The sequence below is a fragment of the Rhododendron vialii genome, chromosome 4a (assembly GCF_030253575.1).
Source record: "Rhododendron vialii isolate Sample 1 chromosome 4a, ASM3025357v1".
Taxonomy (NCBI): Eukaryota; Viridiplantae; Streptophyta; class Magnoliopsida; order Ericales; family Ericaceae; genus Rhododendron; species Rhododendron vialii.
In genome coordinates, this window is record NC_080560.1 from 35,223,585 (window position 1) to 35,244,443 (window position 20,859).

General features: G+C 37.9%; 1 protein-coding gene and 1 non-coding gene across 3 annotated transcripts; one reads left to right on the plus strand and one right to left on the minus strand.

The window, feature by feature from the left end:
- Positions 1-1,436: 1,436 nt before the first annotated feature.
- On the minus strand, positions 1,437-15,064 carry LOC131321715 (casein kinase 1-like protein 10). 2 transcript variants are annotated; one of them, XM_058352614.1, is made up of 14 exons: positions 14,165-15,064; positions 14,025-14,065; positions 12,455-12,524; positions 12,199-12,347; positions 12,021-12,116; positions 9,475-9,545; positions 6,576-6,637; positions 6,399-6,462; positions 6,227-6,311; positions 5,899-6,025; positions 4,575-4,648; positions 4,427-4,487; positions 3,987-4,138; positions 1,437-2,059 (listed from the first exon to the last, which is right to left on the minus strand). In XM_058352614.1, exons 1-14 carry the CDS (start codon positions 14,238-14,240, stop codon positions 1,799-1,801), a joined length of 1,389 nt encoding a protein of 462 aa, XP_058208597.1. In that variant the 5' UTR covers positions 14,241-15,064; the 3' UTR covers positions 1,437-1,798. The 2 variants fall into 2 exon arrangements, with proteins under 2 accessions (XP_058208597.1, XP_058208598.1); XM_058352615.1 differs by lacking the exon at positions 14,165-15,064 and having other exon boundaries at positions 12,199-12,352; positions 14,025-14,071.
- LOC131324947 (small nucleolar RNA snoR100) lies at positions 10,389-10,495 on the plus strand. The gene has a single exon (XR_009199528.1). It is a non-coding gene; the product is annotated as a small nucleolar RNA snoR100 (small nucleolar RNA).
- Positions 15,065-20,859: the final 5,795 nt, after the last annotated feature.

Consider the following 20,859-nt stretch of genomic DNA (forward strand, 5'->3'; position numbering starts at 1 on the left):
ACAAAACCTTTTCTTTATCGGGAAAAAAAAAGATTTTATTCATCATTGAAACAAATTACAACAATTAAGAGGATCCAAAGAGAATGACATCACAACGAGGAAAATTTGACATCCCAACAAAATTGGCATCCCAGCTCTCGACAATCATTTGCCTCTAAGGACCCAAACAGTTGCTGAGGAACCAACCACATAATAGCAGAAAAGCAAGGAGAAACAAAAGAAAAATCTTCAGGCCTCCCCATTGCTGTCTTCCATATGGCTCAGATTTTTACTCTTCTGATTCCATCCAAATTTCCCCTGAAGTCTTCAACTGAGTAATCTCTGATGTCTTCCTACGGTTCCTTGCGGCATATGATTGTTGGAGTTTATTATTGCTCCTTTGTGAGGTTGCCATTCTCTGGCTTGATACCTTGTGCTTTGAGTCCTTTTAATATTTGTAATTTATTTTCAAAGGTCAATAAATTTTTTGCCCTTAAAAAAAAAAAAAAAAAAAACGAGAGTAATCTCTGATGTTGAACTTAGATTTCATCCAAAGAGCTACCCTGATTTTCACTAAATCGCCAATCTCTGACTTGTATGGAGTAGAAATATTAAAGATGAGATCATTTCTTGCAATCCAATTGACCACATTCCAGCGTAGTGGATTGTCAATAAAGAGAGAGTTCCTTCAATTAGCAACCTACGGACTGTCGGGGTGCGAAAAGAGCCTCTCCAAAATGATTAAAAACACACACACACCACAAACTTCAATACATTTTCACTTTTCAATAGACTTTCACGCTTCAATACACTTTTCACAAACTTCTATACACTTTTCATTCATTTCGATAAACTTTTCCAACCTAAAAAAACATCCAGTGGGCTGCTTTTACCATATTTCATTTCAATATTACGGAATAAGATGTTCTCGACAAAATTCAATAGAAAATTAAATTCATATGCTGATTTCATTTAGAGAAAAAGTTCTTTCTGGATCAACCGGACAAGGGGCTGTCCGGACAGCCCCGTGTGGGCCCCCTTCGCTCATTTTTTTGGAAAATTTAAACTATGCATCTTGTAGAGTCCGCAAAATAATGTATCTAAGCAAAAAATCAGCTTGTCCGAACATCGATAGGTATGTCAAAAGTTGAGTTTATATACGGGAAAATGGACGACCATGATCTGTCAACTGTTTTTAAAGTTAAACTGTTCACGGTCATCCATTTTTTCGAATAAAAACTCAACTTTTGACATACCTATCTATGTCCGGACAATCTAATTTTTTGCGTAAATAAATTATTTTGCAGGCCCTATAAGATGCACGGTTCGGATTTTTCAAAAAAACGCGCGAAGAGGGCCCACATGGGGGCTGTCCGGTTGATCCGGACAGAACTTGTTCTCTTTCATTTAATGCCGTAAGACCTACTTTTATCTATCAAAATATAATAGCGAGTAAATACACGAACTTAAATTTTATTAACCACATGGCCGAATGTGCATTACAAAAACACGAGACAGCTACATGGTGACCATGAACATGAAGTAAAGATTTTCATAGTACAACAAACACAATTGAATTATTACAACTCTACTGCGGTCGGAAAAACAAAAAATTCCCTAAGCTTGAGATTAACTTTCAATCTCCTTTTGTTCCATCAGCTTACAACGTAGTTTAAAATACAGCAGCAAGAATCAGTGAGTAAGACTAGAAAAACTTGAGTTTAAAACAGTGAAAGGTACATTCGCGTATTATACTTATAACGTAGCTGAGATCTTCATAAAAAGCTAAAAATAGGGAATGGAGGCCTTCCCTGTTATTTTATTTCCTTTTCCCTGTGCCAATGGTTAGAAGCTCAAAGCTCCGGAGAGGATCGTCGCGGCCAGCTTTTGTGGCTGCAGCCCTGGTGAAAGAAGATGATTTGGACTCGAAACCAGGTTGGACCCTTTGGGTTGTAGATGGGCGACCACTGCCCGTACCCAACCAGATTTCACCAGATGAGCTTGGTCGGCTGCTTGACACCACAGCCCTTTTCGAAGTACTACCATTTCGAGAAGTGCGTCCTCGTTCAGAGTCAACTTGCTGAAATGTAGAGAATCAAAAGATATCAAGAATTAGACAAGGTCCGGAACACATAAATCTTAGGGGACTTGGGCGGCATTGTCAAGACAAATATCCAATGGTGAATTTCTCTGACGAAATAGTGAAATCCTGAATCCTATTAAATCAACACTGTATAATATTCACTTAAACGGATTTTATTTTTATATCTGTAGATGCATACAAGAGCAAAATACATCAACATCACTAAATTGTGTACTTTCATAAAATATAAACCGATGGATGCCAGTATGCCACTACAACTAAACTAATTGATCTCTTGTTTTTTTCTCAATAGAAAGGTGAAACCCCAGAAGACAGTTTTCTGCATTATGCATACAAAACTGATCGAAATCAACTTGCAGAGAAGTAGAGAAGCAAACATCAATGTAAGATTGAACTTCCCAGGATGGTTATATGAGAAGTTGGGCTCGGTTGCAATCTGCAGGAATCTTAAGGGGTAATGGAAAAGTGATTTCAGGAACTACCCATTAGTTAGCAATGTAATGGAATAGGAATGGGATTCATTAGAGCACCTCCAATGCACAATGGCTAAAATTACATACCAAAGCCAAATCTGGGCATGCTACAGTATTAAGAATAGCAAAATTTATCAACCTTCCTACATTGCTAGAAATGTTATTCCTTTAGTCATCTCTACGAAATGTGAAATCCAAACATTCATAGGCCCCATTAAGGGGGGAGAGAGAGAGAGTGAAATCCAAACAACATTCATAGGCCCCATTAGGAGAGAGAGAGGACACGTCTACCAGGCTCACATATCTATGTCCAACACATGTCAGAAACAGATACAACACGACACTCCCCAGACACATGTCAAACACACCTAAATATGTGTATTTTTTTTTCTTATTACATTTGTTTTACCATGACACATTGTGGACACTCTAAGACACGTCATGGACACTCTAGGAAAAGTGGTGGACACTCTTGGGACATGCAAAGGACACATTAGGAGGATAAAATGCAAGGTTTTAAGCTTCGCCCGGAGTTCAAAATTTCAATTGATGGTTAGTTCATGAATACTTGCACTAACTGTTGATTAATATCTTCATAATGATATCACTTTTTGTGGGTTTATCTTCATTTGATAGAAATGATGTTTTTCTCTATAGAATAAATTCATAAGATACCTCCATATAGTGCAATTAGAAATGACATCAGCATGTCCGTATAATGTCGTGTCCGTTTCCGTGTCCTGTGCTGTATCCGTGCTTCTTAGGGCATTACTAAAGCTTTAGCCATGTGTTTCGCATTGCCGAAAGTTGACAACTCATTTGACAGGTGCATTGGAGCAACAGGAAAATTGGAATTGACATTTTTTCGTATTGGCAACCAAATTGCAATCCGCATTAGAGATATTCTTACCAACCCAAATAAAAACACAATCCCAAACTAAACAAATATTCCACCCCATAATCTCCCATGCTGATCTCATGTTCCACTATTCCAGTCTCTACAAAATTCCCTAACATCATGGAGAAAAATCCTGGAATCTTAACTACCTCATAAAATTGAATATATGGTAATAAAATTTCCTACAAGGAAAAATTCTGCTTTGCGATCGATTTGTGTGCAGAATTCTGGGGGGAATTTGCACATCCCTCTGGAGATCTGGGGAGGGTTTTGCCATTAATTTTTGTTTACTGGCTGTTTTGTATAATTCGTGTGTACCAAGTATTGTTTGGCACTTAGGGTTTTGAGTGATACTTTTGCTTACCTGCCAAAGAGAGAGAAGAAAAAAAACAGATTCTCGTTCCCGCTCTAGACAAAAGTCATCCAACCATAACACTAATGCACTTACAATGAGGTCTAGGGATATTCTTAAAAGCTAAAGCAAGAACGAAACACATAAACAAGCATATCGCCAATACTACTCAGTACTCACCACATCCTTCGATGATGGTACATCATCAGATGATCTATTCCTGGAGTGATCTCTGTGCCTGGAGTGTTCGCCTTGCAAGCCGGAACCAGTAGCATTCCTTCTAGAAAATGCTTCAACTGCACCTGAGAACCTATCTCGGCCCTCTTGCCTCACTTTATGGGACGCATAATGGCATAAGTTAGGGCAATTAACCATCCTTCATTATGGACTAAACAAAATACAGGAATATAAATATAGAAGGTCCAATTTTTTGAAGCTCCAAAGACTGATTTTGCTTCACCAAATAGATAAGTGTATCTAAGCTGATGGTATAAATAGCAAAACCAATAACTCAATGATTCCCGTAAACAAAATGCTTCTTAAGGTAAGGTATAAAATGAATTCATTTGGACAACAAATAATTTAGTCATTGAGAAACCTTGCTGAGAAATGAGAAATACCCGGAGGCCTTTCAGCTTTTTCTGCAGATGGTCCCGGGTTCAAAGCTAATTTCCCAACCGGCTGCGGAAGAAGAATGAGAAGGTTAAGGGAAGGATCATTTATTCAAACTACATCAATAATTTCAAGGATTTCCGAAAAAGCACTAACCCGTGCTCTAGAACTAGAACCAACTTGCGGATACTTCAGAATAGTCCAGTCAAATACATAGTCAAACTGGTAACCTGCACCAATTAAATCGTACAAGAAATAAGAAAAAACTAGGGGAACTTTTACTAACGAACTTTGGCCATTTTTAACTCTCACCCCCTCTACTTCATTGGATAAATACGCTTCTGAACTTCCAACTAAATTACAAACACTCACACCGCTAACGAAACAATAATAATGCCTAAAATACACTTCTTTTCAGCCCTCTACCCTCCCTCTTCTCTGTCTCTATCTACCTAGCCTAAAATATTTGAAAATTTCTCCACCACTGAGAACTTCCGTGGTCAAAACCCTTGCCCCACAACATCCACTCAACCTCCATCACCAGAGCCAAGCCCCATCCCTGCAATCTACTTTGACTTGCCCATAATGCTCCTCAACTTTCATAGCTGAGGAGAATGACTCACTCCTCTTCACCATTACCGTCAACGCCGGTTGAATCGCATGGTGTGAAAATGCGGTCCAATCTATTTGTTTATGAACAAGCTCTTTTGACACCAAGGAAGTCCTGAAAAAAAAATTGCTTATAGCGACAAATGACTAGTTCTCATTAGCTCTCCTTGAAGTTGAACACATTAAAACCCATCTGAGATAAGTCGACAGAGTAGCACCTGCACTGCAACCAATCATAGTATATCATCCACATACAAAACATGGGACACTGAAATCTCCTCTCCAACCAGACTCCCCAAAAAGGCAAAAACCCTAAAAAACACCCTTAACAGCCTTCATAATTATTCTACTCAACGCTTTCATCACGAGAATGAAAAGCCCCCATATGTCTGGAAAAAGCCAGAAGAAGATCCATTGACCATAACCGATGTTCGCACTAAAGTTCCGTAGAACATGATCCAGTTCATCAACTGCAATCTACAACCCATTCTTCCCAAAATATAAATAAGCAAGTCCCCATTCACAGAGTCATTAGCCTTCTCAACGTGCAACTTCCACAGAAGACCTGCCTCCCCACTCCTCAACCATGATGGATTTTGGAGGTTTTGTCCTACAATCTATTCAGTAAACTATTTCACACACACACACACACTCTTAAGTTGGAAGTTCAAAGGATGTCTTTAATTGTGAAGTAGAGGGAGTAAGAGTTAAAAATGGCCAAACTACATTGAGTGAAAGTAAAAATTAACTGAAAACGCTTCTTTGAGTTGAAGTCGGCATCAGCTCCAGGTAGAACATCAAATGTCAAAAGTACAAAACAAACAAAAAAAGATGGTAAATAGGAGGATGCAAATTAAGAAGTACACTGAACCTTCTCGAATAAATAGGTCACGGAAAAGCCTTTTAAGGTATGAATAATCTGGTTTGTCATCAAATCGCAATGATCGACAGTAATGGAAGTATGATATGAACTCTGATGGATAGGATTTGCACAGCACCTGCAAACATATGTTAGAATTTCACTTAAATGGAGTAGTGTATCCTAGGCTAATAAGTTTGACAAACGAAGAAGCCAGGTAGACAACATATGACACGAAGCTCAATAACCTGATGAGATTCGCTAATAATCTCGTAAAATATATGAAATTATTCGGTAATTACAATCCAAGCAATGTGGCATCAATAGCAAGTAGTGATACCTCTATGGGAGTAAGCATCTTCTTTTCACTAATTTTATCATATTTCTGCTTCTTTGTGCCTGCTTTCAGACCCTGCCAAGGAAGACTAAGAAAAAAATCATTTGAATTGGGTCAGGAATGTGAAAATGCTAATGGGAAAAAAGGTTAGTAAAATTCCTATAAGACGTTCTACCTTCCTCGCAGAAAATACATAAGAACGTAACCAAGAGATTCCAGATCATCCCTTCTGCTTTGCTCTGCAAGAAATCGTACTCGAATGCAATTAGGAAAAACATAAACACTAGAAAATGTGGACAATGAATATCGTACAAAATTTGGTCACTCGCTGCATCAAGTTGGATTTACTAACCAACTCCAAGGTGGGTGTTAACACTAGCATAACGAGCTGTGCCTGTGAGATTTTTGTTTTCCCTGTGAGAAAAAGAAGATAAGTTTCCATGACAATGTCAAAAGCAAAAAAAAACTACAAATAAAGGAAAAAGTCCAGATATAATCATGCAAACAAGTTTATGCAAGGGCCGAAACGATACAAGGAAATAAAAGGATGATTAGTTGAGATGCTAAGCAGGAATCAAAATATCTGCAGTACAGGATTTCTGTCCCCTATCATATACCCTGGCTATCAACTAGCTCACTCAATCTGCAGCCATTAGTCTTAAGCCGATGAGCCATGTTAACATTTCACAGTCATAGGTAGAACAATAATGATATGCATGCTCCACTACTTTCAAACTTGCATAATGACTTCACTTTAGAAGTACATAACAGAAAGTAGTAACAGTCTAAGAGAGTAGTTCGACAATTCACAAAGAATATTAAGTTCTCAAGAGGATCACTTCAAAACAGAAGTAGCTGTTAAGTACCAAATAGTCCCAAAAGCTTAAGCTGTTAGGAAATGGGCCCAACAACGTATATCAAGCTATCTAACACCCTCCCTTGTGAGAAACCCCGTCTTGCATGTGGAGATGCAAACAATCATACAGATGGCGATAGAATGCAAAGGGGAGAAACATAATGCAAACGGGAAACAAATACAAATAGAGAGACTTGAACCTAAGACCTCTTGCAACCTGAGCTCTGATACCATGTTAAGTTACCAATAGTCCCAATAGCTTAAGCTGTTAGGAAATGGACCCAACAATGTATATCAAGCTATCTAAAAGTAGCAACTTTTTTTTATAAGTATCTAGCAGTAGCAACTTTATCCTGATTACAAAATGCAGCCTAAACGGAAGGCTCCAAGAACCCCCAGGGGTTGGGCAGCGGTAGTCACCTGGCAACTAGGAGACTTAGGAAGCTTTTGGTCAGAAGTTCGACTCCCACCCACATGCTATCAATTCTTGTCATGGGCCCATTCGGGAATTTGTCCCAGCTTTCATTGGGCCCTTGCTAGCTGATGGTGGGATTCGTCCCCAGATTAGTTAGTCTATTGGGCCAGATATTTTTGAGTTATCAAAAAATTGAAAGGCTCCAAGTTCCCAAATTAGTTCCCTGTCTGGTGAAGTGCAGTGAGGAAATGAGGGGAAAAAAAATAAAAAACCAACAAATCACTACAAATGCTTATCTCCACCATAGAATCCTAATAGGACTATGTAGCAAAAAGCCACATACACAGACACAGAAATGTGAAGGATGCAGATATGCCCATGGTTGCAGCTACTAAGGGACAAGTGAGGCAATTGCCTCTTCTGACTCATAAACAATTACACTTTTGACTTTTAGTTTTCAACAAATTTCACTTTTTTTTCTTTTTTAACTAGTAAAAAAAAAAAATTATTGAGAAGGCATCAAGGGGATGCCTTCAAGAAGTTCGAAAGACAACCCCATAGAGATTTAACATGAAGAGTTCAAGTGATGTGTATGCTAGATATAATTTTGTAGGATGGAAACCTAAAAGCTTCAAAAAGGCGGCAAAAAGCCCTCAAGGAGAAAGCTCGGAAGAAAGCTATGGAAGAGGAAATCAAATTTATACAAAAGACCCCCTGGTCCCCCACCCGCTATGGATTTTCCATCACTTACTCCTCCACACACTCAGTCCTTCCAACATCTTCTAAGAAACTACTGTCGTAACATCCTGCCCTTCTTCATCCGAAACTTATGGAGATCAGTACTGGACCAACTGGCAATCTCATGCCATGCATCAGATCAAGATTCGAGTTATATGCCAGGTAGATGAAACCGAACTTTATTTGCCCATTTAACTTCTCTCAGAGTCGGCAGTTACAAAATTTTCAACTGCATTTAGTATGTTTGTGTCATTCATTCCAAACAGAGACTCCATAACTACAACTTGGAATCCAAAGTTCCATTCCGTATACGAATATAGGAGGCTAGGAAACTAATATACACGTCCACTGTGATAAGCGTATGGTGTTCATGTTGTTTGGCTAGATCTCCTCCCCATAACAAGGCATCCCATAATCCCCCATCCACGATGGATCCACAAATGAAGCCGCAGCCAACTCTGCCTCGTCCAACGCCGAAGTCCTATTTCCCTTCTACACCTCCTCCAAAAGTTGCTCTGGATCTGCTCCTGGTCTCTCCCTTCACCAATTCCCGTACTCTCCCTCGAACTGCTATTTCCCCTCTCTGCATTGCATGATGTGTTTGAAAGAGAAATACAGGCATTTTTAAAGATGAAAAACAGTCCTCTCAAGAAAAGTGCCCCTTGGGATAACGTCCAAAGGTAACTCCTTAATTTTAATACCCCTACAGCTTGCCCTTCTCATGGAAAACATCATGGGATTGTTGGGCTCTCCCTTTCTTTTACTCACATCTTCTTAACAACAAAAACACCTCCTAATGATCCTGAAGTGTCCCTATTCCACACCAAAAACATGGCATAGAAAGTTAAAGCACAAATGACACTCATGAATACCACCACATGTCCAGATACTCATGCCAAGTCAATGATTGGAAAACTCAGACAAACAATTCCAGGGAGAAGCTAGTGAACAAATGATATGCGATAAATGCGTGAGAACAGCTGGTCATCTTTCATGTCTGCCCAGCCAAAAAGTACAAGCGAAAGCACAAAAGATACCAATAACATCTAGATTTATATACATCCCCGATTACATAAAATGCCAATAATTTGCGTTAGAACTTCCAGAAAGGTCAATTTACGTGCTGCTCCAAACATAAAATAGACAGAATATCTCAAGGCAAGTTCAAAGTTAAAGTGGAGAAGTTAGATGAGACATTATCTTGTCAAATTCCCAAAACATATAGAAATTGTGTTCATATACCTGTATGGTATGTGCTTGTGCGTTTGAAGATCTCTATACTTTTTTGCTAGGCCAAAGTCAATGGCATATACCTGTAAAAAGAACAAAAGAAGAAAGTTCAGGAATATATTTTAAGCCATGCCAAAATTTACACATTTAAGAAGTAAAGAACAGCAAGAAAGTCAAAATGAATATCTCCCAGATTTTCATTAGAAATCAGGGTTGTCAAGAGACAATGAGATTTCACAAAATCAACCAAAATTGCCAGCTAATAGGCGGTTGAAGACTCGTATGAGCTTAGGGAACGTGAAAAACTAAATGGTATCTTTATGTGTTGGCCTTTATCTATTCCTCTTTCTATTGATATATTTGTTCTGGTAGCATCAGTCGAGGGCACTCTCCTTCCATAGTAAGGAGAGGGCGCCAGGAGAGGGATGTTGCTTGTGAAAGCTTTCATAAAACCTATTCACATTCAGTAATTCTACCCCTTCTTCATTATCTACAGTGCTATCACCTTCATTGACCAGGTCTTCGGTCTTCCAAACCGTCCTTCCCTTTCTGATGGATTGATTTTGAACGGCTTGCCTACTCACTTGGACGATGATCTGAATATCAAATCTTTAGAATAAAATCCAGTTAGAAAAGTGACATGGTGTGGTCCCGTAGAAAGTGAAAAGCTGGTCAGTGTCGGGTCGGCTCCTAGAGCACTATTCGCCTTGAGAGGATTGAAAAACCTCTGCCCAACTAAGAGCAACCAGTTAGTAGGTTCTTGTTAATGTCAACATCATGAAATTCACCGCGAAGAGGGAGCGGGGGCACCTGGAAGCTCCTAAGGTTGGGAGCGCCTAAGGAGCGTATAGAGATTACATATAAATACATATTTAAAATATCTTTAAATACTTAACCATTATGTGCATACTGATACTCTAGACTATCAATGAAGAAAGCATGGTAATGTGCACAGAAATTGAATTGAGTCTCTAGGCCTACTCTCTCTGATGCCATTTGGCTTTGATTTGGGGCATGGTTCCGCAGCAAAACAGATATAGGGGGGCTATTGTTTCAGTGGTATTCTGAGAGCAGTCACTTTGTGCATATTGCCAAAGATTAGGTCCGTCTTCAATCTTCCCTCGCCCATACCCCCAATAATCGGGGACTACATGGATTCTGTTGTTGTTGTTGTAAATATTTAACCATTGAAGGAAAAGTGATACTGATTGAGAATTTTCCCAATCTTAAAGGGTAATTATTGGAATTTAGATATTTTCAATTTGCAAAACTTCTTGACTAATATGATTTTTTCATATTCTTATTTCCACAATAGCACAACTCCATTAACACTAAGAGAATAACTGCCTAAACGGCCCGATAAGCTCTCATCTTGGGAGCGTTGATTCGAGCTCCCGCCTTGGGAGTGCACCCATTTTAGAAGGATTCTGCTATTAAGCTACACAAACTTGTTGATTCAAGGATAAGGGGATGGGCAGGACTAGTCATACCAGCATAAAATAATCCAGCTTTTGGTAGAACCTATGTTACCTAGAACACAGTCCAGTATGATGAATGAGAACGGAACATGGTAAACTGTATGTCCTACATAGTGGGGTACGATATGAGTATGATTCTATAGGTCACTGTTAGAATAGAATCTACTTACTTCAAGAGACCAACATCCAGAAAATAAAGCATGAGTTTGAAACTAAATTCTTCTTTTTTCGCTAAACCCCCACATCTGGATTTTTTTTTTTATCTACTACATTTGTTTTTTCGCCCAAGGACAATGTTAAGGAATTAGAGAAAATTGGGAATTACTTTGTATTGCTAACTTCACCATGGTGGAATATAGGTGTACTCTGTACCATATTTTGGAGGTCCATATCGTGATTCATAAGGATGTAAGCATGTTCTGATAACACAAGGTAGCACAAAAACATCATGGCATAACTGATCAAGTGGCCTTTTCATCACCCATATAATGGAGTATTTTGTCCAACGGGTAACTATGATTGCTGTGTTTGGTTTGGTATTTGAAAAGTTTTTTGAAAAATAGTAGGGGTAATAAGTGGAGAGAGATAGAAAGAGAAATGTTGGAAGTAGGGAGAATCTGGGGGGAATTTTTAGAAAAATGCTTTTTGAAAAGGGAAGAGAACAAGGCAATGATTAGTCTCACAATAACTCTTATGCAACCAAATAACTAAATGCCCTCCCAAGATAAATTTTGACGGATAACTTGTCTGTGTGATGCAATCATCAGATCAAACATGGCTGTGTGTGACATCCTAAAGTAAAAATGGGGAAATGCGCCAATTATCATTTCCAATCATATTGATACCAATTGAATGAAATCATGCAAGGTGCCATGAGTCATCCAAAATGGGGACTACAATTAAAAACCAACAAACAAAATTTCTTCCTGTATTACGTTTTCCACTGTCAAAGACATGTCAAATTAAGAGTCTTATAACCTACACTAACTGGTTAAACGCAGCCATGAATCCAAGAGTCTCAATACATGCAAGCATGAAGAACCTACGTCAACACATTAAAAAGCACTCAGAAGAACGAACCTGATTTGCTTTGCGCCCTAAACCCATTAGAAAGTTGTCCGGCTTTATATCACGGTGAAGAAAACCTCTTGAGTGCATATATTCAACTCTATTAATCTACGCAAAACATAAGGAAGAAGCATAAGTAGCGCAACTACCATCAAAAGGAGAACATTTCTGTAGCGCATAGGAAACTTACTAACTGATCTGCAAGCATTAAAACTGTTTTTAATGTGAACTTCCTATTACAATAGTTGAATAAATCTTCTAAGCTTGGCCCAAGAAGGTCAATAACCATTGCACTGTATTCGCCTTCAACTCCAAACCATTTGAGGTGGGGAATACCAGCTTCACTCAATACATGCAAAACAAATAGATACCATTACATTCAACTAAATTAGAAACCATGGTCAATCACAAAATAGAAAAGAGAATAAAAGCAAGAGAAAACTCACTTCCTCCTTGAAGAAGCATGTACAGTTTTGATTCATAGTGAAGCTGAGGGTGTTTAGTCTTTACCGATTCCTGTGGGGAAGATAAATATTTCAATCCTGAATATCGAATTCTCTCCATAGAAATTTGTTGTCAAACTATCAAATTCAAGCTGAAACCGAACCTAAATGAGACTTGACAGTATCGCTAGAGCCAACGCAAGCAAGAAATGTAAATCACACCAGAAATATGTAATAAAGAGAGATATTAATTGATAGTAATTGCTACTACATTTAATTTTATTGTATAAATTGAAAACTAAGGTCGAAAAATTCTAACTCAAACATCAAAATCCTCCATGAATAGTTCTTTCACAGTTTCACTAGCTTCTTACCAACGAGTTAACACGACAGACAAAAACTATATTCCGAAGCTGTTTTCCAGTTATTAGGAATCTAGGATATCTGTTTTCAAACTTCTTTCAAACTAGAAGCGACCAGGTTCTTCCTTTCAAAACTTTAGTGGTACCGAAACCGACTATCAACGAAACTAAAGACAAGTTATGTCAAAGAATCTACCCCCCAAAAAAACGAAAGAAATATTTCTAGTACTCGAATACAGTGGACCAAGCTAAAAAAGATGTATTCTTGTTCGAGCACCAAAAATATTTCTTAAAGTGATTCCACAAAACAAATCGAAGAAGTCGTGAGCCTATGCAAACCGGATTAAAAGCGGTGGATAGCCTAGTTCCTATAGGCTATGGTCAACGAGAACTTGTAATCAGGGACCGACAAACTGGAAAAACAGCTATTGCTTTCAATATCACATTAAACCAAAAGCAAATGAACTCCTCTGAGAGTGAGACATTGTATTGTATGTAGCGATTGGACAGAAACTCTAATTAAGTGGGAGTTTAGGATCCTTCTATTCGGGATTACACAAAAAGGAAACTCCCTTAACAATACTAAAGGCCAAAAAGCCTCTCTAATTGTGACTCCCGGTATAGTTTCCAATCCCAATCATGGTGCACGTAAGAGTCATCCATGTTTGTGTTACCAAAAGGAGTTACTAAGCTTGTTGAAGCTACTCCGAGGAAATTTCTATGGAAGGGCAGCGAATTAGGTTCAGGAGGAGCTAAAGTTTCTTGGGATGCGGTGTGTATGCCTAAAGATGAAGGTGGGCTGGGCCTGGTAAGTGGTATCGATCCTTTGCTTGGTTGATTGAATATCTCTTTTCCTACCCCTATCAGAGAAAGCCATTTCGCACTAGCCTTTTTTTTTTATTTGAGGAATTTGTTGGAGGTGAGTTGTAGGCCCACGATTGGTGCATTAGTATGTCTGTTTGCCTGTGATAGTATAGGCAGGAGTTGATAGCTTGCTTGTTCCATGACCGAAGGTTGAAGTAAAGCGATCAAAGGTTTCGAGGAGCATACTTAACAGGAGATAGACACAATTCAACAAAGATTTAGCACCAATGTCTAGTGCTGATTAAAGACTCACAAACTAGTTGAAAATCAGTATCCCAAACTGCAAAATATAAAGCATACAACACAAATTGAAAATCAGCATCCCATATGCGAAAAAGCACACATACCAGCTTCACAGCCACTTCTTCTCCTGTTTGTACATTTACTCCTGAAACATATTTTAGAAACCAAGCAGATAGCATCAAAACTAAGTTTAGTTCTGAACAAAACAAATGGAATGCCATTTTAAAATACACAGTGCATATACCCAAATATAGCTCGCCAAACGATCCGCTCCCAATCTTCCTCCCCAGCTTGAACTTTCCACCAATCACATGATCCATAGTTTAATCCCCAAGTAATATTTACCCTTTTTCCTTAGGAACCCAAAAATTGAATATTTTTCTATTTCTTCAAATTCCAAATTCAACCCAATTCATCGTCCCAAGCCAAACACGAACCAAACCCTAAAATACCCTTTTTCAAAGAACCCACCACCATCCAAAGCCAATTCCAAATTCAACCCAATTCATTGTCCCAAACCAACCACCATCCAAACCCTAAGATATCCTTCCAAGTAGAACCCAACAATTGAACCCTTTTTTTTCTTTCTTTTTTTCAACTTACAAATTCAACCCAACTCATCATCCCAAACCAAACACCACCCAAACCCTAGAATTTCCATACACCTCCCAGATCCATCAAAAACCCACCATTCAAAAATCATATGTATCTCAATAACAAGCTCGGAAAGGATTACAAAACGAATCCCTAATCAATACCAAAAATACGTAATTTGTACTGTATTTGATTCTATGACTTTGAAAACCAAAAGAAATTCCAATAAATCAAAAGAAGGCCCTTGAATCTACATCTACCGGGGGCTGGAAACCCGACCCCTAAATCTGAAACTGAAGTTTGCGAATCGAAACCCAGGTTAGATGGTACATTACAGCGAAAAGTAGATGAGGAGATACGTAACGTAGAGAGAGAGAGAGAGAGAGAGAGAGAGAGAAATGAAATGCCGGAAATTTGAGGTAAAACAAATCTAACGATACAAAATTGGGGGTGACAAAAAAGATCTGTGATGGAGAGCGATGAGTTCCGAGAGTTTATTGGTAAGAGGGAAGGCAATGGCCAACGAGGATTAAAGGCTTCTGATAAAAAATTCTTGTAAGGCATCGTTCGGTTCTTATTATTTCTTAGGGATTTATTTTTCGTTTAACGAGAGATAAGTTATTCTTTTATAATACATCTCTTTTAATTTAAATTTAAATAAATATTAATTTTAGTTAGTGAAATACATCCTCAACTTTGTTTTATGTTTTTCCTCATGTTTTTTCATTGAATGGATGTTTATTAAATTCACGTTATATTTTTTGAATTAAACCGATAAGAGGAGTAGAAAAAGAAAAAAATCATTACCAAAAATAATAAAAATAAAAAATACCAATATCAATAGCACGATCTATTGGTATTTTTTAGATATAAAATTTGCATGAAACAGACTTCGGACGAAGAAGTTATGGCCACTTGAAGTTGGCTGAAACCCAGAAAACGGGCAAAATTTTCAAATTCGATCGAAACATCAAACCCAACCTTTAGCACAAAAGAAAGCACGATCTAGGTACATAAACATCATATAAACGTATAACAAGAGTAAGAAATTCCTACCAAAAATGGGTTTTGAGCAAAACCCTAAGAGAATCAAGTGGCTCAAGCCCAAATCTTCCAAGAGGAGCTCCTCTCAAGCTTTGGTACAAGATCTAGAGAGAATATAACCCAAAAAAAAGATAAACAAGCATGAATCAACAAGTGATCGAGAGGAGAGAGAGAAAAACGTGATTAAGAGCCAAATAGTGAGAGCAAGAACACAACACTTACTTTGTTCACCAAATGTGAGAATCAAGTGTTCTTGAGGTGGAAATCACTTGGATCTTGATGATTTGAGGTAGAAATCAAGTGAGATTGGGGGGGGGGGGGGGGGGGGGGGGGGAGTGGTTTCAGGTCTGGTTCCAGGGTTTGGGTGTGAAAAATGGTAAAGGTAGGTATTTATAGTGAGCTGAAATGCGTGCTGCATTTTTTGAAAATCGACAGCGGGTACAGGTACTCGGCGATTTCCAGTACCGGTACTGGAACCCCAAGATTCTAGAAAAACATAACTTCTGGACAGCAGGTACCGGTACTGGGCAAAAGGCAGTACCGGTACTGGCTGAAGAAAAATGAAATTTTACCGACGAACACCAGATCGAACCCCGCTTGCTACCAACACCTCCAATCATCATTACAACGTCAAAATACGATCTTCCATCTATTTAAACGATTAAAGAAAATATAATAATTTACGAGTCTCTACAGATGATAACTTGAAGAACTCATTTTTTAACTCATAAATGTGTTTCGTTTAGGTGTTAGGTGTCGGATCAGCTTGATTTTGGTGTGGTTTTCCTTACCAAAGAGTTCTACAATATGAACGAGCCCGATCATCACAATAGATTGAAAAATGGCCGGATTGTACAGGTGCAATCCAACGGTCAACCTAAGGAAAGCCACCTACAAATTAAATAATACCGACTACTTCAATAAAGATTAATTTAGTCCAAACTCAACCTAATTAAACATTTCATTACCATTAATTATTATATTAGAAATTAAATTAATCACAGATCATTTTAATACATACTTTTTTAATATTCAAGAACAATAGGTAATATATTTTAGAAGATCTACAAATTGAATGGTTCCTGTCATCAAAATGCATTCGAGAAAAGTTCATAATGAGCCTAACATTATGGTCAGTTGCCAAAGGTCAAGAGGAGCTTGAAGAAAAGGAGCATAACATTAGTAAGCAAAATATTATTTGGATTTCTTTTCACTTATGGTTCGAGTCATCGAAATGTATTGTGGAAGAATGATTTGTCTCGTAAAGTAAAAATAAGTGCTTAAAAATAAGAATCTTAGCGGAACCGAACCTTTATGGTTGTTTATGAGTTTTGCTAAATATCAGTTTTGGTGATGCAAACACGTTTTAATAAAATACAAAATTAGAAGTCAATCCCAAAGATGGTATCTAGCTTCAAGTGGAAATACCACCTAGGGTGGTTGGCCATGGGGTCCACGGATCTTCGGCAGGATCAGAGCTCGTCAAGGCGTGCTATTGATGCCCCATTGACCTCTGGGGCGGCAGTCTCATGACTCGATTCTTCGGACTCTTATACTTTCCCTTGCAGATTGTTCTATCTCCAGGTGGGACAGTACTCGTGTTGGAGCTTCGGTCCATGCCGATCATTTGCTGCGGGCTTGGAACTCTATGGTCACACAAAAAAACATATCGCCGCGCTTGGTCGCTTCCTCCTTTCCTTTTTGCTCAGTAGAAACAGCTTCATCCGAAAATGGTGTAATGGTTCGCTAAGAATAATTAATTGCAGTTAAAAAATGAACAGCTTTTCTTCCGTCCCTTTGTCCAGTTTTACCTAACTGTGATTTCTTTTGAGGCTTAATTCAATGATCAAAATTATACATTTGAGCTCGTGGATCAATAACATTAAACCATGCTCTAAATGCAACAATTTCCAAATTCGTAGACCATGATGACCTTGAGTTTAGGCAGTTTTGTTGTTGGCACGCATCTGGAATGAATGTTGCTTCATATACCAGTTGAGTAGCTCTGGTTGGTAACCACATGGCCTAAATTGGGGTCAAGCCATGTTATATAATTGCACATTTAATTACATGCCACTCGTTCTTTTCTTTTTTCCTTACAAATTAAAAATGAGTAAAATTCATGGTCCTAAGTAGATCACCCACTGGAATTTTCGATCATACTCTGGCTAAGAATTAATCCTACAATTGTACGGTCTATCGATTTTACACTAATTATATACTACATTCGTCTCTTTTTATGTGGCTAGTTTCGTAATTCTAACTTAGTAAGAAAGAAAACATTATTATTATACCTTTCACATCGACTTTTACGTCTACTTTTCAAAATTATTCTCTATTTTTACCCGTTAACTTTTCAAAAGGACAAAAGAATATAGATTTACAAAGTTATACCCATTAAAATTTTAAAATAGACACTTATTAAGAAACAACTCAAAATAAAATACTGAATTCTTATTTGGGGACGGATAGAGCAGGTGTTTACACCCAAATTTGGCACCGAAGGCATGAACTGTCACGTGGTGCTTTTTTGACCATGAGAATGACCTAATATGATTGTCCCCCATGTACATTCGAGATTATTAAGGTATTTTGGGCTTTGCTGGATCGAATAATTTCTGTTTCAGATTATGGTTTTGGCCCAGTCTTTTTTTTAGATTATTAAAAATGGTATTGGGCCCGTTTGTTACTGAAATTAACAATGGGCTGAACGGTTTGAAATGGATTAAAAATCTAGGGAAAGTTGGGCAGTCCCAATTTCCCAAGCAGTCTGGCCCATGGAAAATTGGTAGTTAGCTTATTACAAAGGAGTGTTAGGCTGTGGCAAAGCCCATAGACGTTAACATCCCCCTTGAGCCTTAGACCATGTTCGGTTTGAGTTTTAAGGGAAGTTTTTGAAAATAACGAATAAAGAAAGATATATAAAAAAAATTTATTGAAAACCATGTCCAGGAATTTTGAAATCCCAAAACGAAGCCCTAATGATTCAAGAAATAAAAAATTACCCAACCACTTTAGTAGAGCTTCCAACCCATGGAATTTGATTGGGAAGGCACTTGAGCTTTGGCCATCCTTAGAGATTCTAAGGACATGAATGGGTAATGCCGTATTTCCGTTGCACCCAAAAAAAAAAAAGAAAGAGAAAAGAATGAGTAAAAAAATTTAGAGTTTGGTGATAATGTTAAAACTGTTGTTGTTGGTACCAAAATTCTAGTGCACAAATGGCTTGTATCATGTGCAATGTACAAGACTTTTATGTATTAGAGTTTTGGCACCAATAAAAACAGTTTTGGCATTATCACTACTCAAAATATTTTGTTCATCTAAATATAGAAGATCAAAAGTAAAATTGAAGACCAAATCTGTAAAATGAACAATGAGTTCCTTCAAGATTCTATCAAAAAGTATAAAAAGTGAAAAAGAGAGAGGATAAATTATAGTAAAATATTTTCGCTATATGTCACATCCATATTCCATTTTGGAGGAATAAAAATGAGTTGGAGATGCTCCAAAATCTCTCTCTCTCTCTCTCTCTCTCTCTTTACCCACAGTTTTTTTTTACCAATCAGAAAATGCAGATAACATATATAACAAAATATTACAACAAAGTGGACACTACCGGTTCGAAAATACAGAGAAAATAAAAAAACAAAATACAAAAAAAATAAAACAAACAAAAAGCCGTCTGGAGCTAAGATGCCAGAGTTGGACCCGTCAATCACACTCGTAACAGAGTTGGAGTGGCCACAATTTGCACTCAAAGCACCTCACACTGTTCTGCACAATCACATGCAGCAAATAACAGCCATACAATACAATCTAGCTACTGCCCCACTTCCCATTTATCAACTCCGATCCATCTCTAAAAATTCAAAATGAAGAATGGATGTGAAATATTAGAGGGAGATTTTGTAATTTATTTTCATTTTTTACACTTTATGAAAGAATATAAGAGGATCCATCGTACTTTTTAGATATTTGGGTCTCCAAATTACCTTTGATTCTCTAAATATGGAGACTCTACTCCCATTTTGAAGGCAAAATCTCTAAAAAATACGATGGGTCTCTTCTACATTCTCTCATAAAATGCAAAAAATGATAATAAATTATAAAATTTCCTTCTAATATATCACATCCATTCTCCATTTTAAAGTTTTAGAAATGAATTGAAGATGCTTAAAATATCCAACTCAGCTGGCCCTCTCTCTTTACTCTCCATCTCCCATTTTGCTCCTCCACCAAACGACACAATTGGCCCACTCACATGCAAGATTACACTCACAAGTCACAACAGATTTGTCTCCGACAAGAAAAACAAAAACATTGTTATTAACTTCAATTTCAATCCAACTGTACTAGCAAAGGCCACAATATTGTTACCCATCTCCCTAACCATGTTTAGAGCTTCCGTATACTTGCCATTATGTGAATTTCCTCCAATCTTGTGTTCCAAGGGTAAACTTTGGCATCATTTGATCAAAAACTTTTCTAACCCTATCTCCAAGTGTAAAGCTCCGTTTTCTCCATTCCTTCTCAATACTTCATTACTCATCCCTTCTGAATAATCAAAATCGTTCCTAATTTTGTGAGCTACTTTGAGGTGACGACGCGACACATAGTGTAGAAATTTTATATCTATCTCAAAATTAATTGGCAATGAGTGGAGAGGTTCCAGATGTTATTAAGTGATCACTCATTCAACTCTCAAGCAATGTGGTTCATTTCCTTAGCATCCCCCCTTTAAGGCCGGCTTTGGGCTAAGGCCCATGAGGCGCAAGCCTTAAGCTCCTCAAAAATGTCCAAAAATTAAGGTCTCCCCTTGTTTTTAGTATTTAGTATATAAGGCTAATTTTTTAACCCATGAATATGTTTTACATAATGCCTAATGGCTCAGTAAAAATGGAATGTATGAAAAAACAAAAAGAGAGAATAAAGTTAGATAACGGAACATCCAGATTGCTGATCTTTGGGAAAATTATTCAGTTTGATGAGTGCATCATTAACATGGATGCATCTTTTTCCTCTAAACGATAATTCCCATTGCAAACAAACCCAACAAATTGACGAAGAAGGAATTACACATTAAGCGATAGGATATTAAGGACCTCATTTTCGTGGATTGTCTTAGGCCTCCGAAATCTCAAAGCCGGCCCTGCCCCCCTCACGTGCAGCCGCGTTTGAGATCTATCATGTGTAGCCACTTTTGGGTCCTATTATCGTGCAGCCTTTTCGCTGGTCTGTCATTACGGAGTGTGGATTGTGAATTTTATAAAATGTGGGGTGGAAAGAGCCCCGCTCTGA

Coding starts and splice junctions, on each gene's coding strand:
- LOC131321715 (XM_058352614.1), bottom strand. CDS start 14,240: ATGGATCATGTGATTGGTGGAAAGTTCAAGCTGGGGAGGAAGATTGGG. Junction 12,117..12,198: donor TAATGCTTGCAGATCAGTTA/GTAAGTTTCCTA, acceptor TGTTTTGCGTAG/ATTAATAGAGTTGAATATAT. Junction 2,060..3,986: donor TACCATCATCGAAGGATGTG/GTGAGTACTGAG, acceptor TCTACATTTCAG/CAAGTTGACTCTGAACGAGG.